The following is a 23,674-nucleotide window of genomic DNA, read 5'->3' as shown; positions in this document are numbered from 1 at the left end:
TTGATGGACTCAAATCTAGCATGGCCCTATCAATTCTATTTTTTCCTATGATGCAAGGGAGAGAAAACATACCTGGATCCTTCTGTTTTTCTGGCAAGTTTTTCTGTAGGATCGCAGATACAGATTGACTTACCACCATTCTCTCTTTTTCCTTGGCTTGTCTTTTCCTCGTGTAGAGCTCCTTCAGGAATTTGGCATATTTAGGAATTTGCTTGATGGCATCAAGGAAAGGAATATTTATCTCAACCCTTCTAAACATCTCTAAAAGCTCCTTGTTCTTATCTGCAACTGTTTCCTTTAGCCTAGCAAGCTTGGAAGGAAAGGGGGCTTTAGGTATATATGCATCTAAAGGAGGATAAGGGTGAGAAAATACTCCCTGTTTGTTTTGTGATGGCAAAACGGTTTGATCTGAAGAAGGAATTTCTGGTTTCTCCAATTCTGGCTCTTTCACTGACTCAATAGGTGGCTCCAACTCATTGCCACTCCTCAATGTGATTGCACTAACATTCTCTCTAAGAATTGACTCAGGCTGGGACGGAAGTTTGCCAGACTGTCACTCCAATGTGCTCATAGAGGTGGCTAGCTATGAGACTTAGGTCCCCAAAACTTCATAGCTTTCTTTATATCTTGTTGAAAATGTTGTGTATCTTGTTGAAATTTAAAAAAGTTGTCAGCAAAACTTTTAACAATTTCTTTCAAAGACATACCTGAACCAAACGAATCTCCATGATTAGGCTGGGCCTACTCATTCTATCCTCCCCATTTGAAATTCGGGTGATCTTTCCACCCAGGATTGTAGGTCTGACTAAATGGGTCCCGCCGTCTATTTTTCCCATTATAATTGTAGCCTCTAACTGCATTCACCTCAGGAATTGCTCCTTGCAAAGCATTTGGGAAAATTTCAGTTGAATGGCCAGTTCCATGACATACTTGGCAAACGGTAGCGAGCTGTCCAATTTCCACTTTTTCCAACTATTTCACAACAGAAACTAAGTCAAATATTTCTTTCTTAAGTTCACTTACCTCATTGGCGAACTTTACACTGACTGCAGCTCTAGTTTCAAACTATTGAGAATTTGCTGCCATAGTAGCTACGGGTTCATTGCTTTAGTCACAATTTTATTAACTAAGGCTCCTCCTGCAACTGCATCTATGCTACTTTTGTCAGTCTGCATCAGTCCCTCATAAAAGTACTGGGTCAAGAGTTCGTCTGAGATCTGATGATGGGGGGAAACTTGACCCATGTCTTTTTGAATCGTTCCCAATACTCATGAAGGGTATCTCCATCGAATTGTATGATGCTATAAATTTCCTTTCTGATGCTAGCAGCTCGGAATGCTGGAAAGAATTTCTCCAAGAACTGTCTCTATAGTTCTTCCCAGGACGCGATGCTTCCAGGCGAAAGAATATAGAGCCATTCCTTAGTATCTCCCTTTAATGAAAAGGGGAATGCCCTCATATTGATCTGCTCCTAAGTCACCCCATTGGGTTTCATTCCATTACACACGACATAGAATTCTTTCAAATGTTTGTGCGAGTCTTCGCCCTGCAGACCAAAAAAGGCAGGCAGTAAGTGAATTAAGCTAGATTTAAGTTCAAAGTTACCTGCTGTCTCAGGATAGGCAATGCACAAGGGCTGCTGAGTGAAGTCAGGGGTTGCAAGCTCCTTGAGGTCTTTTCTCGTTCGCCATTACTGGAAGATTTTCAAGGACGCCTCCTTCAAATGTGTGTTCAACACGAATCTTTCTGTCAAGAGCAGCCTGTTGTCTCCTTTCTCTTCTAATTCTCCACTCCTCCCTAGAGATCTCTGCAAAGTACAATTGTCTAGCACCCTTGGGAGTGTGGGTCATGCACCAAAAGAGAAAATTGATTAGCAAGGATAAACAGTACAAGTTTCAAAAATTAAGGATTCCGTTGGCTCCCTAGCAACGGCGCCTATTTGACGGATCGTATCTTACGGTGTTGTTCCCAAAAGATGGTCGTGCAAATAAATTTATATACACCAAACAAACCTTTTATACTAACTAGTAGTACAAGCAGCAAGTTTGGAGTCGAACCACAGAGATCCAAATATGGATTCCTAAAAAGTTGGAACTTGTAGGAAGTAACCGGGGGGGAGATTGTGAAATTTGTTAAAATAAATTGTAAAGCGAAAATTGTGCAATGTAAACAATTGAGAAAATTTATTATTGAAAAAATACTTAGCTTGGGTAATTATAATTCAATTCATTCCTCATTAATTCTATCATGGACTACTCGGAAGATACATGAGATTATTTAAATTAAAAACTTAGTCTACTCGATTAGAATCCTAAACGGTAGTCCATAAAATCAAGTTGATTAAGAGAAAAGCAAGAATCCTTAACCAAACAATTAATCAACAGCCATTAAGATTCCAGACAAAACTAAGCCAATTAATCAGTTTCCATCATCTAACTAGTTAATTGATTGAAATTTATCTAAGTTAGAAAGTAAATGCTTGCTAATTGGTATCCCAAATTAACAAAATAAACCTACTTAACTCATGCTTCTATGTGACGACTACGTAACGATTACAAATTAGGGCCAATCAAAGCAGTAAATTTAACATGCATAGCTAATTTGTCAGATTATCCCATACACGAAAATTGAAGAATATGTTCAAAATAAATTTCATAAAATTCATAATAAAATTAATAATAAAACTCACAAAATTACAAAATCAATCTCAAGAATGAAATTGGAATGAAATTAAATTAACAAATCCAAGCTAAGTTCTTACCCTTTAGCCACTAAACATACTCGAATTCAATGCAATTGGCAAGAGGGAAGAATTTATTACAAGAAACTAAAGAAAAAGGGACAAAAACCGAACTAAAAGAGTGTTGGTGGCGCTCACGACCTAAAGAAGAAGGGAATTTTTCGTATATTTTGACCTAGGCCCGAGGGGTCTATTTATAGGAATCGAGGCAGTGTCGCAACACTGCCCTACGTGCTTCAGCCAATTTCACATTCAAGTCGTAGTGTCGCGACGCTGCCCTACAGTCTTGGAAGTCCGCTTCGCGTCATAAGGTTGTGACGCTATGGATGGCGTTGCGACGTTGCTATGCCTCCTCTCCGAACGATGTTACTGTCTTTCAGCGTCGCGCAACACTCAAATTGAGTATTGTGACGCTCCGACTGGGCTGAGAACGGTGTTTCCGCGGCTTTCTTCCTTAATTTGTTCAATTTGGTGCTATCTTGGGCATCTTAGCATCTTTTTTACTTGAACACTTAACTTGATCACTTGTGTACTTAATTTCTAAAAAATAATCAATTAAAACACATTAAGTAACTTAACAACCTGAATTAAGCAAGAAAAGATAGCACATTTCCGGTGCTATCAAAGGGGATCTAAATGAGAAAATAACGAGGCATTCCATATAATTTCTTTTTCCAACTTCTTAATTCCTCCCTCTAATGTTGGAAATTTTGTCTCATTAAAATGACAATCAGTAAATCATGCAGTAAATACATCACTCATCAGGGGTTCAAGATATTTAATAATTGATAAGGAATCATGTCCAACATATATTCCTAACCTCCTTTGAAGATCCATCTTAGTGCATTGTGGTGGAGCAATTGGAACATATACTTCACATCCAAAAATTCTCATATGGAAAATATTTGGCTCATGACCATAAGCTAATTGTAATGGCGAGTACTTGTGATAAGCTACTGGCCTAATGCGTACAAGTGACATTGCATGCAAAATGGCATATTCTCATACAAATGAAGGAAACTTAGCTCTCATAAGTAATGATCTTGTTATTAATTGCAAACGTTTTATAAATGATTCTGCTAAACCATTTTGTTTATGAACATGAGCTACAAGATGTTCAACACTTATCCCAATTGACATACAATAATTATCAAAAGCTTGAGATGTAAATTCACCAACATTATCAAGATGAATGGTCTTAATTGTATAATCAGAAAATTGTGCTCTTAACTTAATTATTTGAGCAAGCAATCTTGCAAATGCAAGATTTTGACTTGATAATAAGCACATGTGTGACCATCTACTGGATGCATCTATTAATACCATAAAATATCTAAATGGTCCACTTGGTGGGTTAATAAGTCCACATATATTACCATGAATTCGTTCTAAAAATACAGGTGATTCAGTCCCCACTTTAATTGGTGATGGTCTAATTATCAATTTTCCTTGAGAGCAAGCATCACATGATAATTCATCAGATGAAGAATCTTCTGGCTCTTCAATGGGTGTCCATTTGAATTCTCAATAATTCTTTTCATCATTATAGATCTTGGATGACCCAATTGATCATGCCAAATTGTCAATATGTCTGGATTCTTGAACTTCAGGCTCATTGTTGCATTTGTTTCAATTACTCGTATATGAGTATAAATATAATCCAGAAGATAAAGCAGGCAACTCTTTCAATATACGTTTTTCATTTGAGACAGTGGATATGATATATAGATATTCCACATTATTCTTACTATCAGTCTCAATATGATAACCATTGCAACATATATCTTTAAAACTTAGAAGATTTCTCTTTGATTGACTAGAGAATAATGCATTGTCAATTGTAAATTTTGTTCCTCTAGACAAAATAATATTTATTTTTCCAAAACCTTCGATCAGGTTTGCAGGACCTGATATCGTATTGACTTTTGCTTCCAACATTATCAGTTTGGAAAAATGTTTTTTTACTTGTAAGTATTGTATGTGTAGTTGTACTGTCGCCAGACATATATCTTCTTTACTCCTTTTTTTAAACACCCAACATATGAAAATGATCCGTGTTTCTTCATTAAAAGAAAATAATTACAATAAGAAAAACAACATTTAAAATATACAAAGTTATTAAAAAAAACATGAAGATAGATGAAAGAAAACAATAACATTAAGTCTGTATATTCTCAAAATCAAAAGAAACACTTGATGTTCCATCAACTGTGCCAATCTTCACTTTAGTAGATTCAAAGAAGTCCGCCACATCTAAATTTGTCTTATGGGATGCGTCAAATATATCATTATCCTATTATGCAAAATTTGCTTCCACATTTTTCTCTTTTTCCTTCAGGGAGGCTTGATAGAGGTCAACTAAGTGTTTTGATTGTCACGTGACCAATGTCCAGTCATTCCGCATTGGAAGCATTTATTTTCAACATTTTTTGAACTCTTATTTTGTGGAGCTTTTCCTTTGTGATCATCATTTTGTGTGGTTCTTTTTAAATTTAAATGATTAAAACGACCACCACAAAAATAATAATTATTTCTTCCTCTACCACGGCCACGACCTCAACCACGATTATTATTAAAATTCACAGCACTCCCTTCAGGGAATGGTGTCATTCCGATTGGTCGAGATTCATAATTTTTCATCAATAACTCGTTATTTTGTTCGACCACGATAAGACATGAAATTAATTCATAAAACTGTTTAAAACATTTCTCTCGATATTGATGTTGTAGGAGCATATTCGAGACTGAAATGTAGAAAATGTCTTCTCTAACTTATCAAAATCAGTAATTTTCTCTCCGCACAATAACAATTTCGAACTTATTTTAAATAATGTGGAGTTGTAATCACTTACTAATTTGAAATCTTGTAGCCTCAAATGCATCCACTCATAACGAGCTTTAGGAAGAATAACTATTTTTTTTATGATCATACCTCTCTTTCAAATTTTTCCACAAGATACGGAGATCTTTTATTGTAAGATACTCCATTTTCAATCCCCCGTGGATATGATGACGAAGGAAAATCATAGTTTTTGTTTTATCCTGATTGGATGTCGTATTTCCTTCTTTAATAGTCTACCCAAGATTCATAGTTTTTGCTTTGTCCTGACTAGATGTCGTATTTCCTTCTTTAATAGTCTCCCAAGATTCATAACATCCAGGTAGATCTCGGCATCAAGTACCCTTGATAAATAATTATTGTCGTTAATATCAAGAACTAATTTTGTGAGATTTGTCATGGCATCACTATCATAAAATATTATACTTATGTTAGAAATTTAATAGATATTGAATATGCAAAATAATATTAAATTTATTAATCAACAAAGAAGGAAAAACCGACATACCTTTAGGACCTATATGAACTAATATGTTGTGAATTTGAGGAGCACAATGAGAGACAAATGGTAATAAAATATAATATAATATTAAAATAAATAAAACATAATATATAAATAAATAAAATAAAACAAAATAACAAAATGAGAAATGAGAAAGTTCTCAAATTTCTCTACTTTCCCCAATTTATATGGAATTTGCCCAATATGTGTAATTTTAAGATCTAATAAATGTCACTATTTATAGGCAAAATGGCGAGTAGAATGTAGATTTACATGGACAATATAAAAATGACACATGGCTTTTAGGACAATGGATATCTATTTATTATTATAATATTCAGGATAGAGGGATTATTTTTACTTCCTTTTGTTGTTTTGGTTTACATTCATCAATAAAATGTAATGACAAAACATGTCATTATTGGTCTAAAAATAGGGCTATCGTTACATTTTTCTTTTATTCATCTAACTTTCAACAAGTGGAAAACAACAAAACATCTAAAGATTTATCATTTTCATTTTTAATCTTATACTAATTGACTTTCATTTTCGTTGTTTCACGTTCCTGTTAAGAAACAATGCATTAGTCTAATTATCCTTTACAAATTTCTTGACCTTATATTGCTTTTTCTTCTTTATATTTCAACATATCAGACATTTTAATTAAGAGTACATATTTTATATCCATTGAACTATGTCTAAAAATATAATAATATCAAACTCCATAAGATTCATGATACATGTATAAATCCAGATTTGCCTCCAAAGATGTACTGAAAACGATACCCTGGACAGATGTAAAGCTAATTAAGCAAATAGCCTCGGGCTCTTTTCCATCACTGAAATTATTTTTGTACTATGTTAATATGAAAACAATTTCATGCTATATCTATTTATTAATTAGTTGTCATGTTTACATACTTCTGAAAACAGAGTAGAGTTCACTAAAGTTTAGCACTGAAAATAAAATTGATACTGCCATAATACTCAATTTGTAATAGGTGAGGATTATCTAACATTCCAATTTTCAATTTGTTTTGTTAATTTATCATTTTTTTTTCCATCTTAGGCAAGATTTACTTCATTTTCATTATAATAATAAAAAAATTTAAAAAAAAAAAAAAAAAAGCTGACCACTAATTCTTTTTTGTTTTGATAATTTTTTTTTTTTAATCAAAACTTGTTTTTGGATCAACAAGTATAAATATTAAACTTCAAAATTTACATTATTTAAATCATAAAATGAGAAAAATATTTGAAAAAAAAACATTTGAAAATATTTAATGAGTCCAAAAGCATAGAACGAACTCCTCATTCATAGACAACTAAACTCTTAATTTAAAATATAATCCATCTTTAAATTTTGATTTTGGTTACAATTCAGTTCATAAGTTTCAAGATGCTATAATTTTACACCCAAAATTTAAATTTTGTTTCTATTTAATCCCTCGAGCAATTTCCCTTATTAATGCCTATAATTAATTTAAATGGATTAAAAGAATTATAACTAATTAAACTCTGATATTTCATCATTGATAAAATCAAATTTTAAAATGTTTTAAATTAATTGATAAACATTAATACTAATAATGAATTAAATTGAAGTTAAAATTATAAATTCTAGAGATTGAATTGAAACAAAATTCGATCTCACCAGTAAAATTATTACATCTAAATGAAGACAAAACTTTAAATTTAGTTAAATTTATAGACCAAGTAAAACAACAACATCTAAAACCTAAAAACCAAAAGATACTTTTTCAAAGATAATCAATTCAGTTATAATGATCGGCCAACTCAAGGACACATTCTACATAAGATTGTACAAATATTGACTAACGCAACACTATATGGACAGACATATAATAAAAGAAAATAAATGGACAAATTTGCACAAATGTACACCACTCACATTGAGAAGAAAATACATAAGATCTTGTTTGTTCCATTTTATCGAACCATCTCTCTTCCGACCTTTATTACATAAGGTAGAAGCTTAGACAAACTCTAAACTCAAAACTCCCTAACATTGAATAAGAGTACAAAATAAATAAAATACTCTCTATAAAAATCTGCAAATCACGTTGACAAGTATGAAGAAAGATATTCTGCGGTGCTATCAAATACATAACAATATTTATAACAACGTTGACACATTGCTCAAGTTTTACCTACATTAAATTAGCCAACCACAATATTGTAACGCAACACAAATAGTCAAATACCAAGTCAAAGCATGTCTTGATGATTCTTTGTGGCTTGAAAAAAACTTGTAACTAAGTGTACATATAAGATATTAAGGGGATGTTTCATAAATAGGTATAAATTGTTGGATTGAGTGAGTATTTATTACCCATGTTTGTTAAATCCATAGAGAAAAACTTTTTTACTCATTCAAAACTAACCCTAAAAATTAGTAATATTTTCATTTTCTTCTCTCTTCTCTTATCTTCGCCATTTGAATTCTCCTCCATATTTGATTTTTTTTTTTTTATCGTCAAATCTTTGTAACATTATTTTACAAAAATTTGATATGATAATTTGGTTCATTGTTTTTGTTGGATTTCTTTCAAGGACCGATTTTATCTTATGTTATGTTCTATCTGAGACCCTCAATATTATATTTTAAATATCGAAAAGAATATATATTTTGTGAATTTTTTTGGAAACGGCCACATGTTCGATCGTTTCATATTATTTTTGTGATCTTATGAAAAATGTTATTGTACTACATCACATTCTCACCATCATAATCAAATGAAAGGTAATTATCCTATGTACAATTTCAATTCCAAATATACTATCTATATTATATAAAAATAAACCATATAATATGTGGAATAATAATGTTAAATTAGCAATGTTCAATATATATACATACAATATACCAATTAGTAATTGGGATAATTCCCTTCAATATATACACATACATTCAATACAATATACCAATTATTGAGCAACAAAATGAAATGTATTTTGTTAGTATGTTTTACAAATTGAAGATAATTAGAATTATTACAGTTTTTGAAAAAAATATATGAAAAATAATCTATTATGTTCTATAAATTGAAAAGAAAAAATTGAGATTATCCAGTTTATGTTATAAATGATTTGAGAGAAAATATGTGTATATTTGAGAATTAATCAACAATAGCAAAACATAAAACTAAAAAATTAAAAAAATGAAATTAAAAAAAAATAAAAAAAATAGAACTAATCTCATTTAAAAAAAAACTGTATCAGATCTCCCAACTCAACTCAATTATAAACACAGACAATAATTACCAACTCAACTAAACTCTGCAAAACAAACACAGACATTTTAACTCTCTAAATAATAATTACCAACTCAACTCAACTCAACTCTCTACTTTTATCATGCACCAAACATACCTTAAATGATTGGTTCATAGTTTCCATCAAGTTTTCTCGTTTTTCCATTTTGTGTGTGTGTGTGTTTTGAAGAGTAAAGGATAAAAGAGAGAGTTATGCTAACCACGAAACTGCTTGTGATTGATTCTTCAAGATTCAGCAACAGATCTTTTCCAATTTGATAGAGAGCTTTGGAGTGAGTGATCTACATTTGTTTGTACCGAAATGAAGTATTACAAAAACAAGAAACTCGGAAAAGGATAATTTAAAGACATATACATCAAAAAAAGACCAAAACCTTGAGGCCCTCACTAATAGGATAAACACGGAACTGAGTCCAACCAGATTAGATATTTCCTGCAAACCTAACAGAAGCCACAGTAGAGAGAATATGAGGAAGTGGTTGCTCAAGGGGAAAGCGGGAAATCATCATCAACATTTTACTTTGGGTTAGAAAGAAACATTAAGCCAAAACAGAGCAAAAAAGGGAAGTTTTGTGTCCCTGATGGCTGATAGCACTGATCTTTCTTTTTCATCTTCTTGTCCTGCCAAATAGTAAACCAAAAGAAAGGTTATAATTGGGGTTTCTGGTTTAGTTTAGTTTAGTTGTAGATCAAAACCCCCCAAAAGGCCCAAATGGATTAGCTAGTTTTAGCTTTTTCGACACATCCTGACTCTTTCCCATGAACTCATTTTGAGTTTCTATGGTGGGCTTGAGCCCAAATAGCCCAACCTATCAGCCAAAACATTCACATTTTCATCTTCATTTCTAGCTGCCTCCAACCTTTCACTGAACAATTCTTCCCAAAACCCTTCATCGAGTACTTTATCTTCATCTTCTGGTGGAAGTGAGTTATCTCCTTCTTCTTCTTCTTCTTCTTCTTCTTCCTCTTCCCCATCTTCATGTCTTGTCTTGCCAAGCCCTTGCATCTCCAAAGCAAGTGCTTCTAGCTCTGTTATTCCAAATCCATATTCATCACTTTCTAGAGGTTCAATCTTTATAGTGTTTGAGCCTTCACCTAAGAATCTCCCACTACCACCACTGCTATGTTGACCAGCTTGTTCAATGGGTCTTCTCCTTTTCTTAGTTATGGCTTCTTCAAGCTCTTTCCTCTTCTCCTTCTGTTGGATTAACTGCTGAATAAATGATGGGTTTTTCATTGCTCTTGCTAAGAAATTCATCATTTGTCTTTGCTTAATTTCAGTTCCTCTTAGCCTTTGCTCCATTGCTTGAAGATAAGCTCTTGTGTTCTGTTGCTCTTGCCTTAGCATCACTAACTCCATCATCAGCACTTGTTTGTCACGTTTTAAACGATCCATTTCTGCATCTACTCCAAATTGACCAACTTCTACACAAGCTCCACTAGCTCCTTGTGATTGATGATGATGATGATGATGATGATGATGATGATGATTTGCTGTTGCTCTCCTTCTCTTTATGTTTTTAAGAAGGTGCTTTTGGCCTCTGATAAACCCTTCATTTGCAAATTCCCATCTATCTGGATCTATCTTTCTAAAACCCTGCCAAAATTTTACAACATAAAACCCTTCAATAAAAGAACCCATCTCTTGATTTCCTTTATTATGGACAAATTTCCAAATTTTTCTATCAAAAAAGAAACCCATTATACTGAATCAGATCAATTGAAATTCCCAATTCAGAAGGTTCTGGAGGTGAAGGGACAGAGCTTTGCCTTTTCCAATAGAAGATTCCAGAACATTGCAATACACAAGTATTCACTACCTAAATGGGAAATTGCGAAATTACATTCCTACCCATAAAATCCAAAAAAAAAAATGACAATAAGGGTATTACAGAGTAGGAGATTTCCTCTAGGGTCCAAAATTCAAGCATCTCCAGAAAATGGGAAAAAACAAGAAATTCCGAAGAGGGCGAAGATTAAGAAATTGACTTACGTAAGTATTAAGTTGACGAACGAAGCTGGAAAAGTTATTATGCTTAAAAAATCTCGGAAGCAATTGAGTGGAGAAACAATGAGGATCCCAAACGATGAAACTAGTTCCACCAAAGCTCCAAGAGATTACACGCTCAGTATTAAAATCATCGACGATTTCAAACGTTTTAGTCAAAAACGGCGGTGGACCAGCGTCGTGAAGACCCTCCATCGGCAACGGAGGAGCCATAATCGCCGATCGTTCTCCGTCGACATCCGACGAACTGGAACCCGGAAACTCTTCCTTGACTGGAAACAGAGGATTCATCTCTGCAACAATCGCGTAGAAATCAAATTCCCCCCTAAAAAATTTCATTCACTTTGATCAAAAAGAGAAAAATTTCATTCACTTTGATCAAAAAGAGCAAAAAAAAAAAAAAAGAAAAGGGGGGTAAGAAAGGGATACTGAAATTCCATTGGGAAAGCAATAAAAATGGAACCCACTTGCATAAATATCAAATGGAAGGAGATAATTGGAAAGTTCTAGGCCTTGAAGAAGCATAAACAATTGAAAAAATTGGAGAGAAGTTTCTTGGGCAAGTTGGAGGAGAGAGAAAGTAGAGAGAGAGAGAGAAGAATGAAGGTTCTGGAAGGTTCAAGAAAGAAATGGAGGGAAGAAGATATGGGAAAGCGGAAGATGGAGAGAGGGAATGGGAATGGGAGCTCCCAGTCTTATGAATTGGTGACCACAAATGACCTTATGAGACGGCAAGGGTGTCCCTTTATATATAGATCAATTTTAAAAAAATAATAAATTTTCATTGGTTGGAGATTGGAATTTTTGTTTTATTCAATATATGGTAAAACAAAAAAGGAAATTGCCCGAATAGATTATTTTATATTTCTTTTAAATATTATTTTAGTCCATAAAATTCTAATTTTATTCTATTTTGTTCCTAAACTTTAAAAAATATTTATTTTAGTTCCTAACTCTTCAACAAAAATGTGAAAATGTTGTATTTTTTTATGACTAGACTCTAAATGTATCGAGAGAGATGAACGTGAAGTACAATCTCAAAAACCAACATGCCTTGATACTGAACGGTCAAGATTTTGAACTAAAAATGAATTTTAAATTCTCCCACTTTGTCACCTTTAAAATTGAAACTTTAGACTTTTTAGCTTAGCAAACTTATTTGGTAACCTAATCATCAAAAAATATAAATCATCTCGTCATTTTGTTAAAGAGTTGACAAAATCTTAATATATTAGGAACTAAAATAAGTATTTTTTTTAAAATATTAACTAAAATGAACATTTTTAAAAGTTCAGAGACCAAATAAAATAATATTCAAAGTTTAGGACTAAGACGATTATTTTTTGAAAAGTCTAGGGACTAAAACAAAATATTATTCAAAGTTCAAGGACCAAACTAGGATTCAAACCATCTTTTTAAAAATTTTAAAACTTTGTGTGAAATTTAAAACTACACCACTCTCTGTTAGAATTTCATTTTAAGATCATTGATACATCAGTAAACATGTGTATGAGAATTTTTTTTAGTTCTCCCTTTGAAATCTCAAGGATTTAAGATGGACTTTGTTGTTGCTTACCTCAAAAAAAAAAAAAATAGTTTGAAATATGAAGACTCCATTTAGTAACTATTCGATTTTTTGAATTTAAACTAACCTTATAACACACTTTTCTCCTCTAAATTGAGTTTGAACTCAAGACATCCTGAAGCAACCTGCTATGATATCATATTAAATCACCAATTAACCCAAAAACTTGAACTGGCAAGTAAAGGTAAATTTAATATAATATCTAACACTTCCCACATTTATGGGTTTGGAATATGAAAAATACTCAACAAGTGGAAATCAATATTAATTGGGGAAAGCACAAACATTGCAGGACCTTGAACATGAGATATCAACCTGCTCCGGTACCATCTTAAATCACCCAAATGCTTAAACTAATGGGTGAAGATAAATTTAATATAATATCTAACAAAGAATGATGTAAGTTATTATAAGAAATGAAGAAAAAATAGATTTAATTTTAAAAAAAAATTAAAAAACAAAAACGGTGACCAAACAAAACCAAAATCATTTTAAAATTCATCTTTTGCGTTAAAACTAAACTTAAATGATCAGATTTCATAATATTCTACAAGAATAAGAACTTATTTAGCCTTCTTCTCAAGAAGGAAGGAAGGAAGAAGAAGAAGAAGAAGAAAAAAAATTATTTAACCTGGTCACATTCCTTTTTCAATTAGCAAATCATAAACAAAAGTTTAATTAATAAACTGTTTATTTTTCTTTTCATTTTTAGTTACCATCAAATTTTAAATCATTTATTGAGACCATGTAACGATTATTTTGTGCAACGATTATAGGAGCAAAGATCGAACATCTATGTCAACTGCTTCTCGGATTAATTTACTTTGGTTAACTTGTTCTTTCTTTTGATAATTTATATGCCAAAAGGATAATAAATTTAAATTATTGTATTTAATTAAAATCACAGAATTCAATACACGGAAGAGGAAAAAAAATATTAAATCATCGTGGCTAGTTCTCATTAAAAGTAACGAAAATTGTAAAAATTAGAGAACGCTTACGTGGCATCGGTCTGAAGGAACTCTAGAAATGCTAAAGTAACAGAAAAACTACGACGTGGAGGATTTACAGTACGCCACGTGTAATTTAATAATCACTCCGACCCCTGACTCCAATTTCGTCTTTCGAATAGCAAGGCAACAGATGTGCAAGTTGCAAATATTTTAATTGGAAAATTATTTTAATATTAAGGCACTCAAATTTAATAATAATAAATAAATATAAATTTATTACTATTGTTATTATTTTAATGTTTCTGCACACTTGTTCTTAGTTCTTTCTAGACTCTTCCTTTGGATAATGTCCTAATATGATTTTCTCTCTCTTAAGAAAGAAAGAGATGGTATATTGTATTGAGCAATTATTTTGCTATAAAATCATAGATAATATAGGAAATAGATTGAAAAGAAAAATTTAGGAAGAAATTATAATGGATGGATCATTTTTATTAAAAATATTAATATTTCACATTTTAGAAAAAATTTTAAAAAAATACTAATATCTCACATTTTAACTAGATTAATCATGAATTTACGTAATGTTTTTTTTAAAAAAAGAAGTAGACCGCATGTGCAAAAAAGAACATCCATGTGTGATAGCCTAATAGTTGGATTTTTTTATTTAGGTATCTTTTTGCAAGTTATTGTTGTTGTTTTTCTTAAAAAAATATGTTTTATGACATTTGTTTGTATTTTAGTTTATTTTTTAATAAATAATTATTAATCAAGAAGATATTTTCCTTTCAAATATTTTACTTCATATTTCATGTTTCTTAGTAACATTTCTTTTGTTTCTTATTCTCTCATGATTTGAATTTTTAAAAATAAAGTTTTAACTGAAAATCAAATTTAAAAAATTGAATATTGTAAATTATATTATTACAGTTATTTTTTAGTATAAACTTTATAATATATAATTTTAAAATAATATTAAAAATGAATATAGCTCAATTCTTCCACTTTGATGTCAGTATCTAAATTTTCTATTTTTATATTTGAATAAAAAAAAAAATTGGAAGTCAAAAGAAATGAGTTTGACTTGAGAGGAAAGTTCTGGAAGGTCTAAGAAAAATGGAAAGGGAAGTTGGAGAAATAGAGGTGGGGATTGGCTCGTGGTCTTATGAAATATTGACCACAAATTGCCCGAAGAGAGGGGAGGGTGTCCCAATCTAAATTAATAAAATTCTATTGGTCAGATAGAGTGTCCTTTTTTTTTTTTTTTAGAGAATTGGAATATTTTTATAATATTGCTAACTTTTTATTTTTTCAAAAAAAAAAAAAAGTATATACTTAGATCAAATTACAAACTAGTCCCTAAGCTTTTATGCTATATTTAATTGGCTTAAAAACTTTCTAATTTTGTATCTAGGTCAAATTATATAAAGTTTAGGCATCTTCGAGAATAATTCTAAAATTGAAATGGTTAAAATTATTTTTCGTTTACCTTATAGGTATGAATTATATTTTTGATTCTTTATAAATAATTCTGATGATATAAAAATTATCTTTAAAAATGTAAATTTTAATATATTAAATTAATTTTGAGGGATTAAAAGCACATTTTAGAGTGATTTTAAAATGAAAAAAGTGATTTTTATGATTTTAAAGTTACTCCAAAAAATGCACTTAGTGTTTAAATTTTGAGATTTGTGTCTATTTGGTCTCTAAATCTTTAAAAATGTTTAATAGATCTCCAAAATTTCAATTTTGATGTATAATTTGTCATTGACAAAATTAGGAATTTAAAAAATGAATTGTTCTATTAAATATAAATTTGAACTTCATGTCTAATGGAACTCCAAAAATTCTCAATTTCGAGTCCAATAAATATATGAATTTTACAAAATTTAAAAGTTTGGAGACTAAATTTGTAACTTTAAAAGTTCAAAGACAATATAAATACAAATCTAAAGTTCAAGGACAAAATTTATAATTTAACTTTGTATCAATTTATTAAGTCCGTAAAATAATTTATACTTTCTAAAATTTATAGACCAAGTTCTTTTTATATTTACAATTAAGCTTGAGTAGACACAAAATTAAAAGTTTAGCCACATTTTAAAATTTTTATAAGTTATTCAATACAACCTTTAAAGTCATACCTATTTTATAACCCTAACTCAAAGCTATAAAGTTAGAAATTAATATAACTTTCAGAAAATGTATATAAATATAATTCTTTAGATTTGATTGTAACAATTCTATAGTTGAGTGTTTGGTTGAAAATCCATTGTAATTCAAGGATGATTGGTACATTCTACAAAGTTTAAGAATTAATAAAAAATTTATGTAAAATAAAAATAATAAATAATGAAAAAGATTTAGTTGCATGATGGATTAAATTGAAATAAAATTAGATTGTTGTGTAATATGTTTCTAGAATAATCACGGTCAAATTTTTTATTTTTTTTTTTAAAAAAAAACCCTCGAATGTCGCTCGATAAATTTCACACTTAAAAGTGATAAAATTGAATAAAATGTGAATTTTGAAATGTTTGAAGAGCCAGTCAATCTTACAGTATCTAGATTTTACAAATCAACGTAATTTAAAAAGCGATTTTCTTTGGATAAATTAATAATTAGTTTAACCAAATAGTTAAATTCTATATACCTCTAATATAAAGTTTAAGCTAGCATAATAACACGTTTGAGTTTGAATTTCACTTTCAAAATTAATTTTTTATTATATAAAATCTGTGTTTGAAAGTGTTAAATAAAATATTAAATTGATTTTAGAGGATTAAAGACATTTTTTTAGAGTGATTTTAACAAATTTGCATGTTTTTTTTTTCGCATTAGATAACACACAACAGTCAACTATTTCTTTAATTTAATAAAAAATATTAACTTCGTGCGTTTAATTATTAAATATCAAACAGAACATTGGAGGATTCTAAAAAGAAAAAAACAATAGAAAATAAAAGATGATTTATCGTCGTGGCTAGTAGTCGTAAAACCCAGCGAAAATTGCAAAAATAAAAGTTAGCTTACGTGGTATCTTTTCAAACGTGGGACCTTCTGAATCTGCCACGTAATATTTTGTGCTCTATCTCTGACCCCAGTTTCGGTGTTTAAACTAGCAACACACTTGTGCAAGTTGTGAATATTTTAATTCGAAATATTATTTAGATATTAATGAACTCACATTATGAATTATTATTTTTAAATTTTCTGTCTCCTAGCATATGTTCTTAGTTCTTTCTAGACCCTTCTCTTAGATAATGTTGCAAATTTTAAATCTAAAATGAGGGGAAAAAAAGAGGATAAACTGTTCAAAGAAAAAAAGAGCATAAATTGAATATTCCTTTTCTCTAGGGGTAGAGTTCTCATTATAAAATTTATAAATAAAGAAAAATAAGGTAGGAAAATAAATTCCGATCTATCTACAATAAAATCAGATTTTTTTTAGGAATAAATTTTATTTGTCATAACATCGACAATCTTTTTTGGAAGAACTATCGACAAACTTTTAGAAACTATTGAAATTAACTACTACTCAAATCATAAATTTTGGTTTTAATTACCAATTACGTGTTTTAAGAATCTACCGTTTTAGGGGGTTAGAAACAAACAACATTCTTTGGCTAATAAATAACATAGTGTATTCCATCGAGAAAATAGTTATAATTTTAAGATGATGATAGATAATTATGGTCTTCCTCAACCAAAATTTTGAATGCTACTAGTGGGATCTCTCTCCAAATGGGGTTCAAGAAAAACTTTGCTTATTGTTTTGGTATATTAGGGATCATAACCCTAAAGTCTTTTTATATATTAGTTCAATTAGAGTTCTCATTAAACTCTAATTAACTAGGAATGAACTTCTATCAATTAAATCCATACTCAATTAAGAATCTAGGGTCTTAATTAATTAGATATAATATGACACAATCTAATAAAATAACTCAATGTGATAAATTATTAATCCACATACATAGCACATACTTTAATTAAACGTATTATTATTTAACTATGTCAAACATTCTCCCACTTGGGCTATATCTGTGTACCTGATATAATTAAATCACTTAAACTTTAAGCTCACATAAACAGGGTATTTCAATAGTAGAATTCTCATTTAGCTCAATCTGGTTTATCTCCTATATTAGCATGGAATCAAGGCGGCTTTTGTCCCTACCCTTGTAACTAAACCTTCCAAGATCACTAATTCCAATACATTCAATGACATAGATTAAGTACGAACGGATAGCATGGAAACTACATGCAAAGTGATCTAGATCATGCCTGTTTCAAATTGATCCAAATTCCTTAATGAGATCATTCTTAAAAACTTTATGCTAAACCGACAAACAAGTTCAGATAATAAAACATAAACCATCAACTTTATTCTATATAGAAAATAAACAAAATAAGTTCAAATAACATCCTTAATAACAAACTTCCACTAAACCATGGAATCAGAAAAATGACTAACACCTATGTGAGCAACATGTTCATGAAAAACTTTAGGTGGTGAACCTTTAGTCAATGGACCTGCCATCATAGAGTTGTATTCCTATGTATTATCTTGAAATTTGACCATTTTGAACTCTTTCTTTAATAATCAGAAACTTCACCTCTACTTGCTTTGACTTCGTATTACTTCTCTTGTTGTTGGAATACATCACTGTTGACTTATTGTCACAAAATAATTTTAGCGGTCTTTCTATGCCAATCATTATCCGCAGCCCAGTGACAAAATTTCGCAACCATTTTCCATGATTGGACACATCATAACATGCTATAAACTTTGCAGCCATGGTAGAAGAAGTCATAAGTGTTTATTTAACACTTTTCCAAGATACAGCTCCTCTAGCCAATATAAAGATATAGTCTGAAGTGGATCGCAAAGTGTCTTGGCATCCAGCATAATCAGAATCAGAATACTCAATTGAAGGTACCCTAACGATAAGGTCTTTTAAATGGAAGCGGGATCATCCCAAAACAAACACGATCATGCATTTAATTTAAAAAATATAGCATGCATACAAAAGAAATAATTAGGGTTTTAGAAACATTTACCTTTATAGACCTTCCTCACGTAAAATCCCTTTTCTGTGCAAATCACGAACGACAACCAAAAAGGCCAATTGAGCACCACCACTTGGAGACCTCAGTATTCTTTGGTGAGAAGCTAGGAGGTGTGGGCTCTGGTGATTTTGGATTAAGAGGGAAGGAAAAAGAATTGTGAGAAGAGAGGAGGAGCCAAGGGAATTTTTCTCTGAGATTTTCTTTTAAGAACACTGATCACTCAGTGTTGCAGGAGGAGGATGAAGAAAAAACACATCATTTGTTAACCACCCACATCAAACGTGGGTGGAGAGAAAATTAGGGAGGGAAGTTAATTCTCTCCCAATAAATCAAATATTAAATAACTATTTTTTTAAAAAAATAAATTATATATATATAATAACTAATTTATTATACATATATACATAACTATATGTTACATCACATATAACATATAACCTATAGTTTTTATATTATATCAAATACAATATAGTCTATAGTTTTAATTTTCTCTCACAAATGACTTTCAATATAAATCACATTTACATTAAATTTAATTATATGAATCCAATTCATATAATTAATATTTGAATCATATTCAAATATTTATTTCCTCTCATAAATACTTAATATTATAATGTATCAAATACATTATAGTAATTATATCACATATAATAAAAATTTAATTAATTATATCATATATAATTAAAATTTAATTAATTATATCATATATAATTAATTCTCTCAATTAATTTGAACAATTCAAATTAATCCAAAAACTAATTCTAATTTAATCTCGTTGAGCTATTGATGGGACCTCATGAACCTATAGCTTGAAGCTCCAACGATAAATAATTAATTAAACTCTTTAATTAAATTATTCACCATTCGTTAACTGTCGAACACTCCACTAAATAAGAGTTCACAACTTACTCAGGATTAAGGTCAAGTCTACTATGGTTATCTTAGTGAAATATTAGTTTCTTCAAGTAATGTATTATAACGAGAAACTAATTATTTTGTGTCGGTCTATGTATAAACTCCTTTATACAGGATACCTTCACTCGCATGTCTTTACATGAACAATATGGTTCATATTGTTTCTAACACTTATATCTCATGTAACAATTATGAAGTGGACCGTATCTATAGTGTTACAAGGATAAGACACCTAACCTTCATCCATTTACTGCAAACCTTTTAGCTTATTACTTGAACATGAACCACCTATATGGCAACCACATGTTTAAGTGACATAATCTAACATTGGATCTTAGTTTATTAGATTGAATTAATGTTGTCTAAATATCAAATAAAATACCTCTGATTTTATTAGATAAATAATTTGTGTTAACAAAATAACAAACCACGAGATACACTAGTGACATCAGTCCCAACATATATGCCTTCGGTTCGTTTCAATTTTTATTAGATTTTCTAATCAAAATCTGGTCCAAACCAATACTATTTAATTTTCTCCAAATACAAACCAATATGTCAAATTTTGTGTTAAAAAACCAAACTGAACCTGTGGATCGGTTTGTATTGGTTTGGCTTTTCGATTTTTCAGTTTTTTGTTACACTCTTACTTATAAATTGAGCGAAAGAGAGATAAGAATTCATTAAATGTTGATTGTACTTGTTGGTTTATAATAAATATTATCAGGGAATGAAATGGAATATTAGTGTTGCATTGAATTTTTGTTTTTTGATTGTTGAAGGGGAAGATCAAAAGAGAGATTGGAAATAGAGGAGAAGAAAGCATTTAATATTGAGGATAAAAGTGGTATTTGAAGGAACTCGTATGAGGAGAAACTTGAGCGGAAGCGGATCGACCAAATTCCATAAATTTTCGAATATAAAGGTTACAGTAAACATACAACTACATATGCATTTACGATTATATTACAACGTGCTTTTAAATGAAAATGGGATTCAAGAAACCTAGAACCTTTCTTCGCGTTTCTAGGGACCTTAAATTTAAGGAGATATCAGACATTTTAAAAATGTTTAGGGTGATATGGACAGAAACTTAAAATTGAGGGACTTATGTAGCAATTTAACCATATACTTGCATATATTATTACATAACTAGCTAATTCTATATTTTTTACATCATTGTATTAATTGAAACTCTAAACACCCATTTGGTAAGGAATCTAGAAACAGAATTTTGGAAACAAACAATTCAATAAAAATATATATTTCATATTTTTTTCATAACTATTTGGTAGGACATTCAAAAATTGAATTCTAATTTAAGTAATTCTTTGAAATGTCTTTTATACCATATTTATAAATCATAAAACTAGTGATAATTACCTACTAAATATTAGTTGACGATAAAATATTGTTAATTTGCTTATGAGCATGTTTCATGTTAATTTTTTGTATAATTATTATTCTTTAATATTACATAATTTATAATCCACTAAATGATACATATTTTATTTTTTTAAAAAAAAAATAAATAAATTGAGTTTTAACCTGTAATACTATATTTCTAAATGTTTTAGCTTCATTTAATATAATTATACATTTTAAAATTTAAAATTCAAAGTCTAGATAAAATAAATACATAAAAATGTTGTTTATAGAATGTATACTGTTTGGATTACAAAACCCTGAAAATAATTTTTAGAAATAGAATCCAAGTTGTTTACCAAACACATATTTGTTGAACTTAAGGAATCTAAAAACATAAACAAAATCCAGATTACCGACCAAACAGTTCCTAAATTTTCATAAGTCAACCAACTTAAAAATACATAATTATAACATTATTCTTCTCCCAAAATCTTATCAAATGATGTAAAATTCAACTAACATGAACATGTATTATCAACTAGAGGTTTGAGGTTGATACTCACTCTACATATTATTTTTTTAAAAAAAAATCTTGCCAAATAATCACCAGCAAAAATTCTCGTGTAGTTCTTTCCAAATAGGAAGAGAAAAGTATAGGAAGATGAAGACATAAAATAGCGTTCATATTAATTAAAAATATCATTACCCACTATAATTCTAGCATCTCTAATATGAATGAGAGTTATGTATTAACAATTTTAAAATTACAATGAAACGTTAGGAAGAGTCTGAGTTAATTCATATTTTTAAAATTTTAGAATCTTAATTAATAAATTATTATTTGTTTAGGATTTTAAAAATGAATCGTGTTCAAAAAGCTGTTCTTCCTTTATAATAAACTAATTAAGTCTAATATCTTGCACAAATTACCATTTATTATCTCAACAATTATTTAAATTTTAATATTGAAAATTGTATCAATTTTAATCATCATATAATTATTAAAGCAATTGTGGGTGATTTCTCATTGTCGTTGGAGTTACATGAAATCTAGTTTGACTTTCCATTCAAATATATATGTATAACCCAATAACAATTATATAAAGACATTTCTTTATTGATTGAAGATATATTTGAGAGTGGTTTGGGAAGAAATGACCAAAATCATTTTTTTTTTTAATATTGGTATTTGACAAATGTTGGAAATTAATTTTAGAAAAATCTAAAATATTTTTAAATTGATTTTAGAAAAAATATAAAATAAATTTTAAATATTTTTTTTAATAATAGTTGAGAGGTGGTTCTTGATGGGGTGATTAACTTGACCACAAAAAATTATCTCCATTTTATTCATTTATTGAAATACCAAATTTACGCTTATATTTAAGGATAATTTCTAAAAAAGAAAATACTATTTTAATAATTTGATAATTCTAAAATCATTTTTGAAATGAATCATAATAATTCAAAATCACTTTCAAAAGTGTAGAATCAAACATCAATATAATTATATGAAAATCAAATGTAGCTAAATTTGTTTGTCTAAAGTTATTATTTTAACCCATCATCCTCAAACATATCCAATGCCTTTTTGGATTAACTTGAGAAAAAATGTTTTTTAAAATATTTATTTTTATAGAAAATGATTTAAAATGCGTGGTTTCTAAACACTTCAATTATTTCTAAAATAATTTATTTTTAAAATTAAACACTTAAAATGAATTCGAAACCCATCTTAATTAGTAGATTAAACTGATGGGGCCACAAGTACTGGTTGTAATTTATGTTATTGTCTCAGAAGTGCTTTTTCAATGAAGATATTTTCTTGACCATCGTCAATGATTTTGCAAGTGGGTCTAAGTGGGAGCAATGGTTTATAGAAGTAATCTAACATAATTTTATAAAAAAGAGTGGCTACATCTCTGCGATCTTTATTTAATTCACTTTTTCATGTAAATAATAACTAAAACTCTTTCATTAATTAATCATGTTTCATAATTTGAAGGATTTTTCTATTTTTTTTTTTAATGAAAACACTAGAAATTTGAAATTAGGAACCTATTATGTTGAGAACTCTAAATATCAATCGTTAAAACCTCCCAAATCAACCAGTCCAGCTCCAAGGGCAAGTTAGAAAAAATTACTTTGTAATCAACGACCAAGAGACAATGAGAACTAGTTCTCTATTCCATGTTTGAACATTCAATTCAACAAGTAACTTGATCGATCTACTTGTATGCTAAAACATTAAATCCAAAGTAAAATAATTTATAAGCATGTGTCTAATAGAATTAGGTACATGTCACTGTTAGACATATTTAAATAATAACATATTTAATTAAAGTATGGATTATATATGTGGATTAACAATTTATGGCTATTTTATGAG

General features: G+C 29.7%; 1 protein-coding gene across 3 annotated transcripts; it reads right to left on the bottom strand.

Annotated features, from left to right (window-relative positions):
* Positions 1-9,274: 9,274 nt before the first annotated feature.
* Positions 9,275-12,120, bottom strand: LOC120086610 (heat stress transcription factor A-2b-like). 3 transcript variants are annotated; one of them, XR_005484271.1, is made up of 4 exons: positions 11,853-12,120; positions 11,371-11,710; positions 9,752-10,974; positions 9,275-9,658 (listed from the first exon to the last, which is right to left on the bottom strand). XR_005484271.1 is itself a non-coding variant. In XM_039043343.1 (3 exons), exons 1-3 carry the CDS (start codon positions 11,908-11,910, stop codon positions 10,156-10,158), a joined length of 1,185 nt encoding a protein of 394 aa, XP_038899271.1. In that variant the 5' UTR covers positions 11,911-12,120; the 3' UTR covers positions 9,665-10,155. The 3 variants fall into 3 exon arrangements, 1 of the variants encoding a protein (XP_038899271.1); XR_005484270.1 differs by having other exon boundaries at positions 11,371-11,678; XM_039043343.1 differs by lacking the exon at positions 9,275-9,658 and having other exon boundaries at positions 9,665-10,974; positions 11,371-11,678.
* Between the last annotated feature and the right edge of the window lie 11,554 nt (positions 12,121-23,674).

This window comes from Benincasa hispida, chromosome 9, assembly GCF_009727055.1.
Source record: "Benincasa hispida cultivar B227 chromosome 9, ASM972705v1, whole genome shotgun sequence".
Lineage (NCBI taxonomy): Eukaryota > Viridiplantae > Streptophyta > Magnoliopsida > Cucurbitales > Cucurbitaceae > Benincasa > Benincasa hispida.
This window is presented reverse-complemented; position numbering and strand designations above follow the sequence as displayed.

What these genes read in the sequence shown, in the direction of transcription:
- LOC120086610 (XM_039043343.1), bottom strand. Translation starts at nt 11,910, where the DNA reads ATGCTTCTTCAAGGCCTAGAACTTTCCAATTATCTCCTTCCATTTGAT. An exon ending in TCCATTTGATATTTATGCAA is followed by an intron (nt 11,679 to 11,852) that starts GTGGGTTCCATT and finishes CGATTGTTGCAG; the next exon opens with AGATGAATCCTCTGTTTCCA. An exon ending in TTCGTCAACTTAATACTTAC is followed by an intron (nt 10,975 to 11,370) that starts GTAAGTCAATTT and finishes AAATTTTGGCAG; the next exon opens with GGTTTTAGAAAGATAGATCC.